Raw genomic sequence first — 15,063 nt, 5'->3', positions numbered from 1 at the left:
GTCCTCAAGGAGACATCAGTCAAGGCCAAGCTTCTCAGGTAAGTCCTATGGAGGTATAGGCCAAGGCCAAGCTTCTCAGGTAAGTCCTCAAGGAGATATCAGCCAAGGCCAAGCTTCTCAGGTAAGTCCTCCAGGAGATATAGGCCAAGACCAAGCTTCTCAGGTAAGTCCTCAAGGAGATATCAGCCAAGGCCAAGGTTCTCAGGTAAGTCCTCAAGGAGATATCAGCCAAGGCCAAGCTTCTCAGGTAAGTCCTCCAGGAGATATAGGCTAAGACCAAGCTTCTCAGGTAAGTCCTCCAGGAGATATTAGCCAAGACCAAGCTTCTCAGGTAAGTCCTCAAGGAGATATCAGCCAAGGCCAAGTTTCTCAGGTAAGTCCTCAAGGAGATATCAGCCAAGGCCAAGCTTCTCAGGTAAGTCCTCAAGGAGATATCAGCCAAGGCCAAGTTTCTCAGGTAAGTCCTCAAGGAGATATCAGCCAAGACCAAGCTTCTCAGGTAAGTCCTCAAGGAGATATCAGCCAAGGCCAAGTTTCTCAGGTAAGTCCTCAAGGAGATATCAGCCAAGACCAATTCTCAGGTAAGTCCTCAAGGAGGTATCAGCCAAGGCCAAGTTTCTCAGGTAAGTCCTCAAAGAGGTAACAGCCAAGGCCAGCTTCTCAGGTAAGTCCTCCAGGAGATATAGGCCAAGGCCAAGCTTCTCAGGTAAGTCCTCAAGGAGATATCAGCCAAGACCAAGCTTCTCAGGTAAGTCCTTCAGGAGATATCAGCCAAGGCCAAGCTTCTCAGGTAAGTCCTCGAGGAGGTATCAGCCAAGGCCAAGCTTCTCAGGTAAGTTCTCCAGGAGATATCAGCCAAGGCCAAGCTTCTCAGGTAAGTCCTCGAGGAGGTATCAGCCAAGCAGCTTCTCAGGTAAGTCCTCCAGGAGATATCAGCCAAGGCCAAACTTCTCAGGTAAGTCCTCGAGGAGGTATCAGCCAAGGCCAAGCTTCTCAGGTAAGTCCTCAAGGAGATATCAGCCAAGCCCAAGCTTCTCAGGTAAGTCCTCCAGGAGATATCAGCCAAGCCCAAGCTTCTCAGGTAAGTCCTCCAGGAGGTAACAGCCAAGGCCAAGCTTCTCAGGTAAGTCCTCCAGGAGATATAGGCCAAGGCCAAGCTTCTCAGGTAAGTCCTCAAGGAGATATCAGCCAAGGCCAAGCTTCTCAGGTAAGTCCTCAAGGAGATATCAGCCAAGGTCAAGCTTCTCAGGTAAGTCCTCAAGGAGATATCAGCCAATGCCAAGCTTCTCAGGTAAGTCCTCAAGGAGATATCAGCCAAGGCCGAGCTTCTCAGGTAAGTCCTCAAGGAGACATCAGCCAAGGCCAAGCTTCTCAGGTAAGTCCTCAAGGAGATATCAGCCAATGCCAAGCTTCTCAGGTAAGTCCTCAAGGAGATATCAGCCAATGCCAAGCTTCTCAGGTAAGTCCTCAAGGAGATATCAGCCAAGGCCGAGTTTCTCAGGTAAGTCCTCAAGGAGACATCAGCCAAGGCCAAGCTTCTCATGTAAGTCCTTAAGGAGGTATAGGCCAAGGCCGAGCTTCTCAGGTAAGTCCTCAAGGAGACATCAGTCAAGGCCAAGCTTCTCAGGTAAGTCCTATGGAGGTATAGGCCAAGGCCAAGCTTCTCAGGTAAGTCCTCAAGGAGATATCAGCCAATGCCAAGCTTCTCAGGTAAGTCCTTCAGGAGACATCAGCCAAGGCCAAGCTTCTCAGGTAAGTCCTTGAGGAGGTATAGGTCAAGGCCAAGTTTCACAGGTAAGTCCTCAAAGAGGTATCAGCCAAGGCCAAGCTTCTCAGGTAAGTCCTCAAGGAGGTATCAGCCAAGGCCAAGCTTCTCAGGTAAGTTCTCATGGAGATATCAGCAAAGGCCAAGTTTCTCAGGTAATCCTCGAGGAGGTATCAGCCAAAGCCAAGCTTCTCAGGTAAGTCCTTCAGGAGATATAAGCCATGGCCAAGCTTCTCAGGTAAGTCCTTGAGGAGGTATAGGTCAAGGCCAAGTTTCACAGGTAAGTCCTCAAAGAGGTATCAGCCAAGGCCAAGCTTCTCAGGTAAGTCCTCAAGGAGGTATCAGCCAAGGCCAAGCTTCTCAGGTAAGTTCTCATGGAGATATCAGCAAAGGCCAAGTTTCTCAGGTAATCCTCGAGGAGGTATCAGCCAAAGCCAAGCTTCTCAGGTAAGTCCTTCAGGAGATATAAGCCATGGCCAAGCTTCTCAGGTAAGTCCTCAAGGAGATATAAGCCTAGGCCAAGCTTCTCAGGTAAGTCTTCAAGGAGGTATAGGCCAAGGCCAAGCTTCTCAGGTAAGTCCTCAAGGAGATATCAGCCAAGGCCAAGTTTCTCAGGTAAGTCCTCAAGGAGATATCAGCCAAGGCCAAGTTTCTCAGGTAAGTCCTCAAGGAGATATCAGCCAAGGCCAAGCTTCTCAGATAAGTCCTCAAGGAGATATCAGCAAAGGCCAAGCTTCTCAGGTAAGTCCTCGAGGAGGTATAGGCCAAGGCCAAGCTTCTCAGGTAAGTCCTCGAGGAGGTATAGATCAAGGCCAAGCTTCACAGGTAAGTCCTAAAGGAGATATCAGCCAAGGCCAAGCTTCTCAGGTAAGTCCTCAAGGAGATATCAGCAAAGGCCAAGCTTCTCAGGTAAGTCCTCAAGGAGATATCAGGCAAGGCCAAGCTTCTCAGGTAAGTCCTCAAGGAGATATCAGCCAAGGCCAAGCTTCTCAGGTAAGTCCTCAAAGAGATATCAGCCAAGGCCAAGCTTCTCAGGTAAGTCCTCAAGGAGGTATAGGCAAGGACCAAGCTTCTCAGGTAAGTCCTCAAGGAGATATCAGGCAAGGCCAAGCTTCTCAGGTAAGTCCTCAAAGAGGTATTGGCCAAGGCCAAGGTTCTCAGGTAAGTCCTCAAGGAGATATCAGCCATTGCCAAGCTTCTCAGGTTAGTCCTCAAGGAGATATCAGCCAAGGCCAAGCTTCTCAGGTAAGTCCTCAAGGAGGTATAGGCCAAGACCAAGCTTCTCAGGTAAGTACTAAAGGAGATATCAGCCAAGGCCAAGGTTCTCAGGTTAGTCCTCAAGGAGATATCAGCCTAGGCCAAGCTTCTCAGGTAAGTCTTCAAGGAGATATCAGCCAAGGCCAAGCTTCTCAGGTTAGTCCTCAAGGAGGTATAGGCCAAGACCAAGCTTCTCAGGTAAGTACTAAAGGAGATATCAGCCAAGGCCAAGGTTCTCAGGTAAGTCCTCAAGGAGATATCAGCCATTGCCAAGCTTCTCAGGTTAGTCCTCAAGGAGATATCAGCCTAGGCCAAGCTTCTCAGGTAAGTCTTCAAGGAGGTATCGGCCAATGCCAAGCTTCTCAGGTAAGTCCTTGAGGAGGTATAGGCCAAGGCCAAGCTTCACAGGTAAGTCCTCAAGGAGATATCAGCCAAGGCCAAGCTTCTCAGGTAAGTCCTTCAGGAGATATCAGCCATGGCTAAGCTTCTCAGGTAAGTCCTCAAGGAGATATCAGCCTAGGCCAAGCTTCTCAGGTAAGTCTTCAAGGAGGTATCAGCCAAGGCCAAGTTTCTCAGGTAAGTCCTTCAGGAGGTAACAGCCAAGGCCAAGCTTCTCAGGTAAGTCCTCAAGGAGATATCAGCCAAGGCCAAGCTTCTCAGGTAAGTCCTCAAGGAGATATCAGCCTAGGCCAAGCTTCTCAGGTAAGTCTTCAAGGAGGTATCAGCCAAGGCCAAGTTTCTCAGGTAAGTCCTTCAGGAGGTAACAGCCAAGGCCAAGCTTCTCAGGTAAGTCCTCAAGGAGATATCAACCAAGGCCAAGTTTCTCAGGTAAGTCCTTCAGGAGATATCAGCCAAGGCCAAGCTTCTCAGGTAAGTCCTCAAGGAGATATCAGCAAAGGCCAAGCTTCTCAGGTAAGTCCTTGAGGAGGTATAGGCCAAGGCCAAGCTTCACGGGTAAGTCCTCAAGGATCAGCCAAGGCCAAGCTTCTCAGGTAAGTTAAAGGATTTGTGCAGTCAAAAATGATAATTTTAGTTTATGTTGGAAATGGCTATATTTGCACGTGTAGAAACCTCTACGTGCCACGCGCGACCGGAATAACCTGTAAGCTGTCGATATCGAGGTCCTAAATTCTGACCGCCCGATTATGCATATTTTCTAGCTCTAAACCGTGGGACGTCATAATAGTCCGTTGCTTATAGCTGTACTATAACTGATGTGCTGTCACTTACATCGACTGTCACAGAAAAAGCCGATCAATGATTTTTTATGATTACTTTTGAGTGAAGTTAATCGTACAATAACTTTGGCTCGAATGTAAATAACTAAAAGAGTGAAATTCGATGTTTCAAATACTCTAATTTATGCTTTATTAGCAGGTATCTTAGTGTAATATTATGAAAGAAAGTCAACACAGAAATAAAAGTTTCGGATTTTTTGTCGAGGAGTTCAGCAACGAATAAGTTTTAATTAGATAATATTTTCCTGTAGTCTGTATCTTTGATACATTGTGAATTACAAAGCTTGTGATTGTAAAATGAATTTTTACGTAACATTAAAGAAATCCTTGCTTAAAGTATTGATGTACGTATACACCGATGATTGATCATTACAAACATCGTGTTGTGTGTTGCTAACCGAATAAATTGTGATACATTTATTAAAATATCGTAAAACGTTTCAACATGTGGTAGAAAAAATTTATTTTTGATATTATAAAAGATCAAAATATTGAGATATTAAGCAAAACAAACTATTTTTTCAGGCCGTGCGGTCGCTTTTGATTTTTAATCGATATACATATGTACGAGTAGATACTCGATATAGATATATAATTAGCCATGCCTTTGGTTTCGTGGTTATGTAATAACTGGACCAGGATGTTGTTTACCTGTACACAACGCCATTCATCGAACTCACCTGTAATTACCTGGCCACGGGCAATTTGTTATTCGGTGGACTATATCGGGTATTTGCTATTGTCTAACTGTCAATCAGGTTAGGACATCCGTTAATTGGATTGTGATTTGAATTATGGAAACCCCGTACATCTATGCTCTAGGTTTTCTATTGTCATCTCCATTTTTAAATTGAAAATGAAAAAAGCAAATGGAAATAAAATATCTCTGATCATACCTAAGAATATATATTACATATATATATGTCGTACACAGGTAAACAAAAATGGTTCTAAGAACTATTTCAACTAAAGATTTAACCTTAAAAATTATTCCAGTCTAGAACTGTAATTACGGAATTGTGGCATTTAGAAATCTCCCGTAATTTCTAAGGTATTAGTAAAAATTCTAAGCATGTATTTTCTAATCTACATGTATAGTCATACAAGAAGGGTTACAGTATTACCACACTAAATACACTTATTTAAATATCACTAAGTGAATTTTTGAAAAGGTACCAGATATTATATCTATTTTTAATGCCTGTATACAAGAAATTTCATTTTTCATTTGAGCACTAAATGTGGTTACTGTTTGGATTATACGATAAATGTTCATATATCATACTATAAATCTCGGTATGATATACAAAAGGATCGACAATGAATATACTATTTTAAGGATTTAATATAATTTTGAAATTGTGCATTTAAATCTACACTTTTACATATGTACTGTAATTTAGAAACATATATCAGAAATATCATTGACGTATTTCTGTTTTTTAGTAAACGTAATGGATAAAGTTTCAAAGGCAACAATATAGATATACATATTATTTTCGGTTTAAGTTCGGTACTGTTACTCCAATATAATATAACTGACAACCGTAAACATTTTATCTTAATTATAAACTTTGCCGTGTTTGCATCGTTATGGCAGAAGTTTGAAATAAAAACATGCATTCTAGAGATATTCATGCTTATTTTTGTGATTTTACTCGTAAAAATATAGTGTTACATTATACTGTTTTTATTAGCTCACCTGGCCCGAAGGGCCGGTGAGCTTATGTCATGGCGCGGCGTCCGTCGTCCGTCCGTCCGTCAACATTTCCTTTAAATCGCTACTAGTCATAGAGTTCTGGATGGATTGTAACCAAATTTGGCCAGAAACATACTTGGGGGAAGGGGAACAGAACTTGTATAAATTTTGGCTCTGACCCCTGGGGGCAGGAGGGGCGGGGCCCAATAGGGAAAATAAAGGTAAATCCTATAAAACGCTACTTGTCCTAGAGTTCTATATGGATTGTAACCAAATTTGGCCAGAAACATTCTTGGGGGAAGGGGTACAGAACTTGTATAAATTTTGGCTCTGACCCCCCGGGGGCAGGAGGGGCGGGGCCCATTAGGGGTAATAGAGGTAAATCCTATAAATCGCTACTTGTCCTAGAGTTCTGCGTGGATTGTAACCAAATTTGGCCAGAAACATCCTTGGGGGAAGGGGAACAGAACTTGTATAAATTTTGGCTCTGACCCCCGGTGGCAGGAGGGGAGGGGCCCAATAGGGGTAATAGAGGTAAGACATATAAATAGCTACTTGTCCTAGAGTTCTGTGTGGATTGTAACCAAATTTGGCCAGAAACACCCTTGGGGGAAGGGGAACAGAACTTGTATAAATTTTGGCTCTGACCCCCCGGTGGCAGGAGGGGAGGGGCCCAATAGGGGTAATAGAGGTAAGACATATAAATAGCTACTTGTCCTAGAGTTCTGTGTGGATTGTAACCAAATTTGGCCAGAAACATCCTTGGGGGAAGGGGAACGGAACTTGTATAAATTTTGGCTCTGACCCCCCGGGGGCAGGAGGGGCGGGGCCCATTAGGGGTAATAGAGGTAAATCCTATAAATCGCTACTTGTCCTAGAGTTCTGCGTGGATTGTAACCAAATTTGGCCAGAAACATCCTTGGGGGAAGGGGAACAGAACTTGTATAAATTTTGGCTCTGACCCCCCGGTGGCAGGAGGGGAGGGGCCCAATAGGGGTAATAGAGGTAAGACATATAAATAGCTACTTGTCCTAGAGTTCTGTGTGGATTGTAACCAAATTTGGCCAGAAACATCCTTGGGGGAAGGGGAACGGAACTTGTATAAATTTTGGCTCTGAACCCCAAGGGGCAGGAGGGGCGGGGCCCAATAAGGGAAATAGAGGTAAAACATATAAATCGCTACTTGTCCTAGAGTTCTGCTTGGATTGTAACCAAATTTGGCCAGAAACATTCTTTGGGGAAGGGGTAAAGAACTTGTATAAATTTTGGCTCTGACCCCCCCGGGGGCAGGAGGGGCGGGGCCCATTAGGGGTAATAGAGGTAAATCCTATAAATTGCTACTTGTCCTAGAATTCTGCATGGATTGTAACCAAATTTGGCCAGAAACATCCTTGGGGGAAGGGGAACAGAACTTGTATAAATTTTGGCTCAGACCCCCTGGGGGCAGGAAGGGCAGGGCCTAATAAGGGTAATAAAGGAAAATTCTAAAAATTGCTCTTTGTCCTAGAGTTCTGCATGGATTGTAACCAAATTTGGCCAAAAACATCCTTGGGGTTTACAGAATTCGTATAAATTTTGGCTTTGACACCCTGGAGCAGAAAGCGTGGGGCCCAATAGGGGAATTAGAAGTAAATATCAAAATTCCTTCAGAAAAGAAACAATGAACTTATATTCAGAACATTACTTGGCATTACAAACCAGGTGAGCGATACAGGCCTTCTGGGCCTCTTGTTACACAGAAATTTACATAATATGCTATCTATATCTCAGTCCAGACTGATCCGAACATTATTTTGATATATCTATCGAATTGGACTGATTATCTAATCTAAAGTTCGATAAATGCTTGTTTGAATGTTTGAAATGGTGTAAATGGAATGTTTTGAAACTGAAATTATCTTCATCATAAAGCTAGAATAACCATTTATTCGAAAAACTCATATTATAGATCTAACGTATACGTATATATGCTGTATACATGTATAGTACTAGGCTTACCTTGGTACTAGGCTTACCTTGTGTAGCCGCGGACTACTCTGACATCACAAGACCACGTGACCGCCTAGCTCATTATCTCTGAACCGTAGTCTACACTACCCGTAAATCACGACCAAAACCAATCGATAGCGCTAAAAGCTAGGCGATTTGTTAGGTGGGACTTGATTTTTCATTCATCTAAAGCAATATCCTAACGTATTATCAAAACAAAAATTTGGCTGCACAAATCCTTGAACTGTCCCTGCGGGTAGGTATTGATTGTGACGTCATGAGTAACATTACTTTGAAAATCTGTTGAAGGCTTGTTTCATTGATTTCTACCTGACTGCCATGGCCATTCAGGGACAGGGACAGAATTGTTTGTGGAAGAAAGCAATTAGTTCTGAAGAAACATACCTGACCTTTGACCTGAATCTTGTAGACACACGTGAATGACTATAATACTATAATAGGTTGGCATGAAAACAACTTAGCTAACAAAACCTAGTATCCAATCTGTAAACTAAAGTTTGAAGTGAAATGTTCATTATGATAAAGAAATATGAAAAATAGTTTTCTTTCTGTTGTAGAAATAAATCAGACTGGTTAGATAAACAGTTGAATGGATTCATTGAGGAGTTTTTGGTGAAACCAGACGCATAATGAATATCATTTTATCTCCGTATTCACTGTACAAGAAGAAACCATGATCTGTTTTTGTCATAATACAAAGTGGGTGATATTCACAGAGTGTGATGTTAGTTACTGTAAAACAGTAATTGTCTCAGACTCGCAGTAGAGGAAAGAATTGACACTGAAGGTGATGTCACTTGTGTTCATACACTTTAATGAGAAATTTCTCACTTACCAAGAAAATTTTCCTCTCATGAAGAAAATTTCTCGCTCAGCAAGAAGAATCGTACACTGCGTGTAATGTTGCCTGTGTTATCCCTTTACTATTGGGACATTAATGTGATCAACACGACATTATATGTGTTTAAATCTTTCACCCAGTGACGTGGACAATCATTGTGTAACCTCACGTTTCTTCAAACTATAGCAAGGGACAGAAATCACTGTCGATGATACAGTGTACAGTGACATTTTAGAGATGAACGTGATTGTATTGGATGAAAAAAAAGTGGACTTATTTATCACATTTTTTCGCTATCAAAAACAGGAGCAGACGATTTAGTATTTTTCTTCAGTTACAAAAGTTACTCACTTTGCACCATTACCACCATTGAAAAGTTTGAGCTTCTAATTTTATTTCAAGACAAAAATAATTAATTGCATCCCGAAAAAAATTTCGTGGCACTATGTCCTATAGGGGATGAAGTATTGATTGCGTGTGCACCAAAAGAAAATGAATTATGCTATATTAATTTTTATGTTAATTAGACATATATATATACACGATTAAACACCAAATATTGTTAAATTGATGAATATCGTTTTTGCTCTGTCGGCGGTGGAGCATCTTTTAAGTTTATCATCAAAAAGCTATTCTATTCAACATTTTATCTCCATGACCCTCTCTGTCTCTTGTTTAATAAGGGATACCATATTAGGACTTAACGTATTACCGGTACATGAAAGAAATATGAATATAAAATCTTCCATAGTGATAAGAAGTACTTTATTTGACTTATTATATTTGGATTGGGTAGCCAATTAACAGATTAGTCCATATATAAAACAGAAATTTGTTTTCCAACATTTTTCATAATCATCAGTCAGTATTTAAGTTATGTCATCAGAACCTTTTTATCGTTTTTAACCAGTCATCATTAGGTGGCAGTTATAAATCATTGTTAAAAAGTATTTAAAAAAATAAACTATCATAAGGTTTATTTGAAAAAGCTCGGCCATAGTCTTTGATTTGAGAATTATCAGTTTAAGATTGCTGTTATTCTTGGTAAGATCTCTTTGTTTTAAAGTTTTCATACTGTATAACATGTTTGTGTGAAGAAATGATTGTTGTTTCCGTGGTATTTATGAAAACAACAAAATTTATTTTTACTTGTACCATTACCGGAAGCTTTGTGCAATAATCTAACCATGAGTGTTTTTACCAATAAACAAAATTTGAACACTTCAATCCATGAAAGAAGTATCTGTACACATTTCACATTATATAGTTCCGATATATTGTCAAATTAAAGACGTGGAAAAAATATTACTGTAGATGGACGATGTTAAAAACTTCTGTTGACTGAAAAAGAGTCTTGTGGTGCTATAGCTTTATCTGTTGGAGTAAGGAATTAGCAGTTTTAGAATCTCTGTCCAAGTGAACTCTGGTCTTAATGCCAGACGACTGAACTGTTCTGATTGATAGGCATCACACCATAGTAGTGTTCACTCTATCCTTAGGATAAAAATGGTGGAATTGGTAGCTGAACGATATCTACATTTTATGGGGGGTGGAATTTAAATTAGATAAATGTTGTCTGTTAGAGATATATTAGTAGTATGGTTAGCTGTGTATGTGTTGTGTACCTGATGTGTTTTGTACATTTTACAATATTATTGTGTGTTTGTGTTTTATGGTCCTGATACTCATGCTTCAGTCATCAACATTCCTTAACGTTAGTATTTCTTTCACTTTAAATTCTCGGTGAAAAAACATTACAAAAGTTTCAGAAAGTTCTTTAACTTCGGATTGTTTCCTCAATTTCTGTAATGTTTTTCTATGGAGTATTTTCAGGTAGGAATTCTTTAAAGTTAAGGAATTCTGATAAAACTGGGGCCAGGATGGACTCTGAGTATGAGAATCAAGTCACCAGGTGATACCTAAATGATAAATGCTTACTTATACTGTAAATTTAATTTTTACAAGATATACTTTTTATTGAGAGAACTCAAACACGAATTCTAATGTTAAGTGAATAATTGACAGATCGCCATCGGTCAGTCAAACCACACATAATTTTTGGTATTTTGTATTGTGTATGCAACAATGTTTGCTATGTTATGGAATAGGTACACATGCGTATGTGAGTACAAAGTATTATACATACTGCCTGGTGACCAGTCAATCGATTGTCATTTAGAGCCCTTGATCGCGAATTTATGTTGAAAATTAGGACGACGCGAAGTATTGTATACAAGAAAATGAAGTGGTATACATATGATTTTGATTTACATTGTATTAATTCTATTATTAAGGTAAAATGTCAGTACTCCTGGTTTGTCTGTTTATCAGCCTATATCTACTTTTACTTTGAATGTAAGCTTTCAATGGAAAAGTCAAAATGTGTTTCTCCATCAACACTTTTAAGGTCAAAGATTGCTCAGTGACCGACAGTCGCGGTACGTTGGCTACTAGACACTCTTAAGTGTTATGGTTATTTTGTTATTGATTATATTGCTACAAATATATAATTTAATTTTCGTTATCTGGTGAGGGAAACTTATTTGAAATATCAATTACTGTAAATCTGCTGATTTCTATGGCCACTTATTTACGCGTTTTTCTGCAGAACAATTTATTCACTACAACATCGCGTTTTTCTGCAGAACAACTAATTCACTACAACATCGCGTTTTTCTGCAGAACAACTTATTCACTACAACATCGCATTTTTAGGTCACCTGAGACGAAGTCTCAAGTGACCTATTCTAATCGCCTTTTGTCCGTCGTCGTGCGTCGTGTGTCCGTAAACAATTTACATTTTCGACTTATTCTCCAAAACTGCTTAGGCAATTTCAATGAAATTTTGTATAAATCTTCCAAGGCATAAGGCCAATCAAAATTGTGAATTATATGGTCCCCACCCCCCAGGGAGCTATGGGAGGGGCCTAAAGGGGTAAAATTGACTAAAATTTCAAAAATCTTCTTCTCCACTCACAGATGTGATGGAATTAAATACTCTTTATAGATAGAAAGGTCCTAAGGTCCTTTACAAAAATTGTGAATTATATGACCCTGGGGTTTCAGGTTTCCCCCTGGGGAGGGGGTTAAGTTTACTATAATTTATATAGGGAAAACAGATTTTTGTGTATTATTTGATCATTGTCAGAATTATCAGTATGAGATGTCCATTCAATCCTATTAACCAATTTTCCATGACTGACCCCCAGGGGCCTTAGGGGCGGGGTCAAAAGGGGTAAAATAGGTTATAACTTAAATTCTTCTTCCAAAATTCTGGAAATGGTATAATCACATACTCTTCATAGATGGAAAGGTCTTGAGGTCCTTTACAAAAATTGTGAATTATATGGCCCTGGGGTCTCAAGTTTCCCCCTGGGGAGGGGGTCAAGTTTACTATAGTTTATTTAGGGAAAACACATTTATGAGCATTTTTTGCTCAATTTTCATAGGAAATGAGTCAAACTTGTTTAGAATTATTAGATCATTTTAATATCATATCTATATTGGTTGTGGTCAACCCCCTCGGGGCAGAGGGGCGGGGCCAAAAGGGGCAAATAGGCTAAAAGTTTAAAATCTTCTTCTTAAATACTGGAAATGGTAGAATCAAATACTCTTCATAGATGGACAGGTCTTAATGTGTTTTATGAAAATTGTGAATTTATGACCCTTGGGTCTTACGTTTCCCCCTGGGGAGGGGGTTAAGTTTACTGTAGTTTATATAGGGAGAACACATTTTTGAGCATTATTTAGTCATTATAATAGGGAATTAGTCAATTGTAGTCAGAATTATCCCTATGTGATGGCCATTGAATCTTATTACCAAATTTTCCAAGACTGATCCCCAGGGGCCTTAGGGGCGGGGCCAAAAAGGGTCAAATAGGCTAAAATTTCAAAAATCTTCTTCTGAAATTCTGGAACTGGTAGAATAAAATACTCTGCATAGATGGAACGGTCTTACAGTCCTTTACAAAAATTGTGAATAATATGGTGGCAGTGTACAGTAGATTTGAAAAATTCAGCAAAATGAAGTGCAGGCTTTAATTATGTACACACAGCTTTTTAACCTTAAATAACATCTATATAAAAGTATATATATTTTTAATCTACACAACATTTGCAATAGTTATGCAGAGTTCAATTTTGGACAGGTCCGCTTTTTGTGGTTTTGTGAGCCTGTAAAAACCATGGTAACCAAATTTGTTTTTTTGAAAAAATGCAAAAAATTGGGATTTTCAACCCAAAATTACACCCCCTCTAGGAGAATTTTTTTTCTTGAACACAGTTTAAAATCAAGCATCACTGCCGTGATAGCAGAACTGAGCCTTTTTCGACATAGGTATATCATTAAACTTTTGAGCAATCTTACCTCGTACCCCAGCTATCAATTTCTGCTGCTACAGTATTGAGTTTTTCCATCTTAGACGCACATTCGGATACCCTCTAAACCATTAATCTCGAACCCATTTTGGGGAATTTCTTTATGCAAATGTGAAGCCTGCATATAATTCTCTAGATTGAATTCACCAATTTTAGGACATATACATTTTTTAATTTTTTATGCATATAATAAAACAGGGGCTTTCTGCTTAATAAAAATCTCACCCGTGGCCATTCGGTCTTACTGTACACTGCTACCTATGACCATGGGGTCTCATGTTTCCCTCTGGGGAGGGGGTCAAGTTTACTTAAGTTTATATAGGAAAAACACATTTATGAACATTATTTGCCTATTTTTCATAGGAAATTAGTCAAACTGGGTTAGAATTATTAGCCTGAGATAGCATTTTAACATCATATCCATATTGGTCCTGGCCGACCACCAGGGGCCAGAGGGGTGGGGCCAAAAGGGGTCAAAATAGATAACATTTCAAAAATCTTTCTTCTGAATTCACAGATTTGATGGAACCAAATAATCTTCATAGATTAAAAAGTCAAATTTATAAAATCACTGACTGACTTCAAGGGCCTGATGGGCAAATATATAGTGTTTATATGCATGTCTTTGTTTCATTCTGTATCTGAACTCAGGTGACCGTTAAGGCCCATGGGCCTCTTGTTCTGCCTAACGACTTATTCACTACAACTTAATTTCATGACAAAGATTTTATCTTAATACTTAAATATGTTTGAAACAATTTTGTGGCTGTGTTGTTTTATTTTCGAGATTTCCTATCAGCCGCAAAATATACTAAAATTAATCCTATGCGAAAATTGGTTTACAAGTATATCATGTTACTGATATCTAAAGTAAATATACATTGTACATGTCTTGTTAATGATGATTTAACAGGGATCAGAGTGTGCCTGATTTTGCTATTGTTATTTTAACGTTATGCATATATAGTCATGATTTTATTTAAAACTTTGTGAAATTCATTATTAATGTATTAAATACTACATCATTTCATCTGTATGTGTCTTTGCATAAAGTGTTTTTATTTTGTATTGTAACTTGGTAGGAAAGATCTGTTTAAAGTCAGATGTGTATCACTAATATATGTACTCTTATACGGGGGTAATCGTTTTTCAATTCCGTCAGAGTGGTACAACGGTATTTCAATTCCGTCAGAGCAAAATGTTGGCTACAAATTCCGTCAGAGGAAAATGTGAGAGATAAGCGACTTTAATTCCAAATAGAAAAATGACTATTGTGTAATATGCTTCGATTGAGGTATGTCACAACATTACTATTTCGAACATTTTATTATTTGATTTTTGGCGAGTGTGAATATCTAACTCCAGATAAATGCATATTTGTATAGGAAATATGTCAATTAATTTAAATTAATTTTTGGATACATAAAAGTGTTCAGAAAAGTATTTTGTTAACAAAACAATATAAGGATATTATCATTGGTCATAATAACATATCAAAGTCGGCGAAAAAGACAATTTAATGGCAGTTTGCTTTGATCGAAATAAAGTATTTGGAACAATGATACATTTTCCGTTCACTACTGATACAATTTCCGTTACCTACTGATTGAGACATGATACAATTTCCGTTCATCTTCCATTAAGAAATAAAAAGTTTAAAGTTCAAGAAAAGCGAATGCGAAGCACAACAAGTGAAAAAAACATCTAAGTTTCCACCTCACTAGATAAAATATTACTGGTATTCATCAAGAAACAATAAATATTCTATTTATTGCATTTTTCTCTCACTTTCAACTACAAAAGACCATCGCTAATAGTTCCGTCAAAGGTTATTCCGTCATTGTATTTTGAAAATTATTTGTTTTTTCGAATATTA

General features: G+C 39.1%; 1 protein-coding gene across 1 annotated transcript in view; it reads left to right on the top strand.

The window, feature by feature from the left end:
* LOC138309024 (mitofusin-2-like) overlaps positions 1-14,221 on the top strand; it is a 51,796-nt gene extending 37,575 nt beyond the window's left edge. Inside the window, 1 exon segment of the mRNA XM_069250121.1 lies at positions 8,527-14,221. Coding sequence (XP_069106222.1) covers positions 8,527-8,599 — 73 coding nt within the window. The 3' untranslated portion in view covers positions 8,600-14,221.
* The last annotated feature ends 842 nt before the right edge of the window (positions 14,222-15,063 follow it).

Source organism: Argopecten irradians, chromosome 1 (genome assembly GCF_041381155.1).
Source record: "Argopecten irradians isolate NY chromosome 1, Ai_NY, whole genome shotgun sequence".
In the NCBI taxonomy this organism is placed as follows: Eukaryota; Metazoa; Mollusca; class Bivalvia; order Pectinida; family Pectinidae; genus Argopecten; species Argopecten irradians.
Note: the sequence above shows the minus strand (reverse complement) of the source record. Positions and strands in the feature narration are given on the sequence as shown.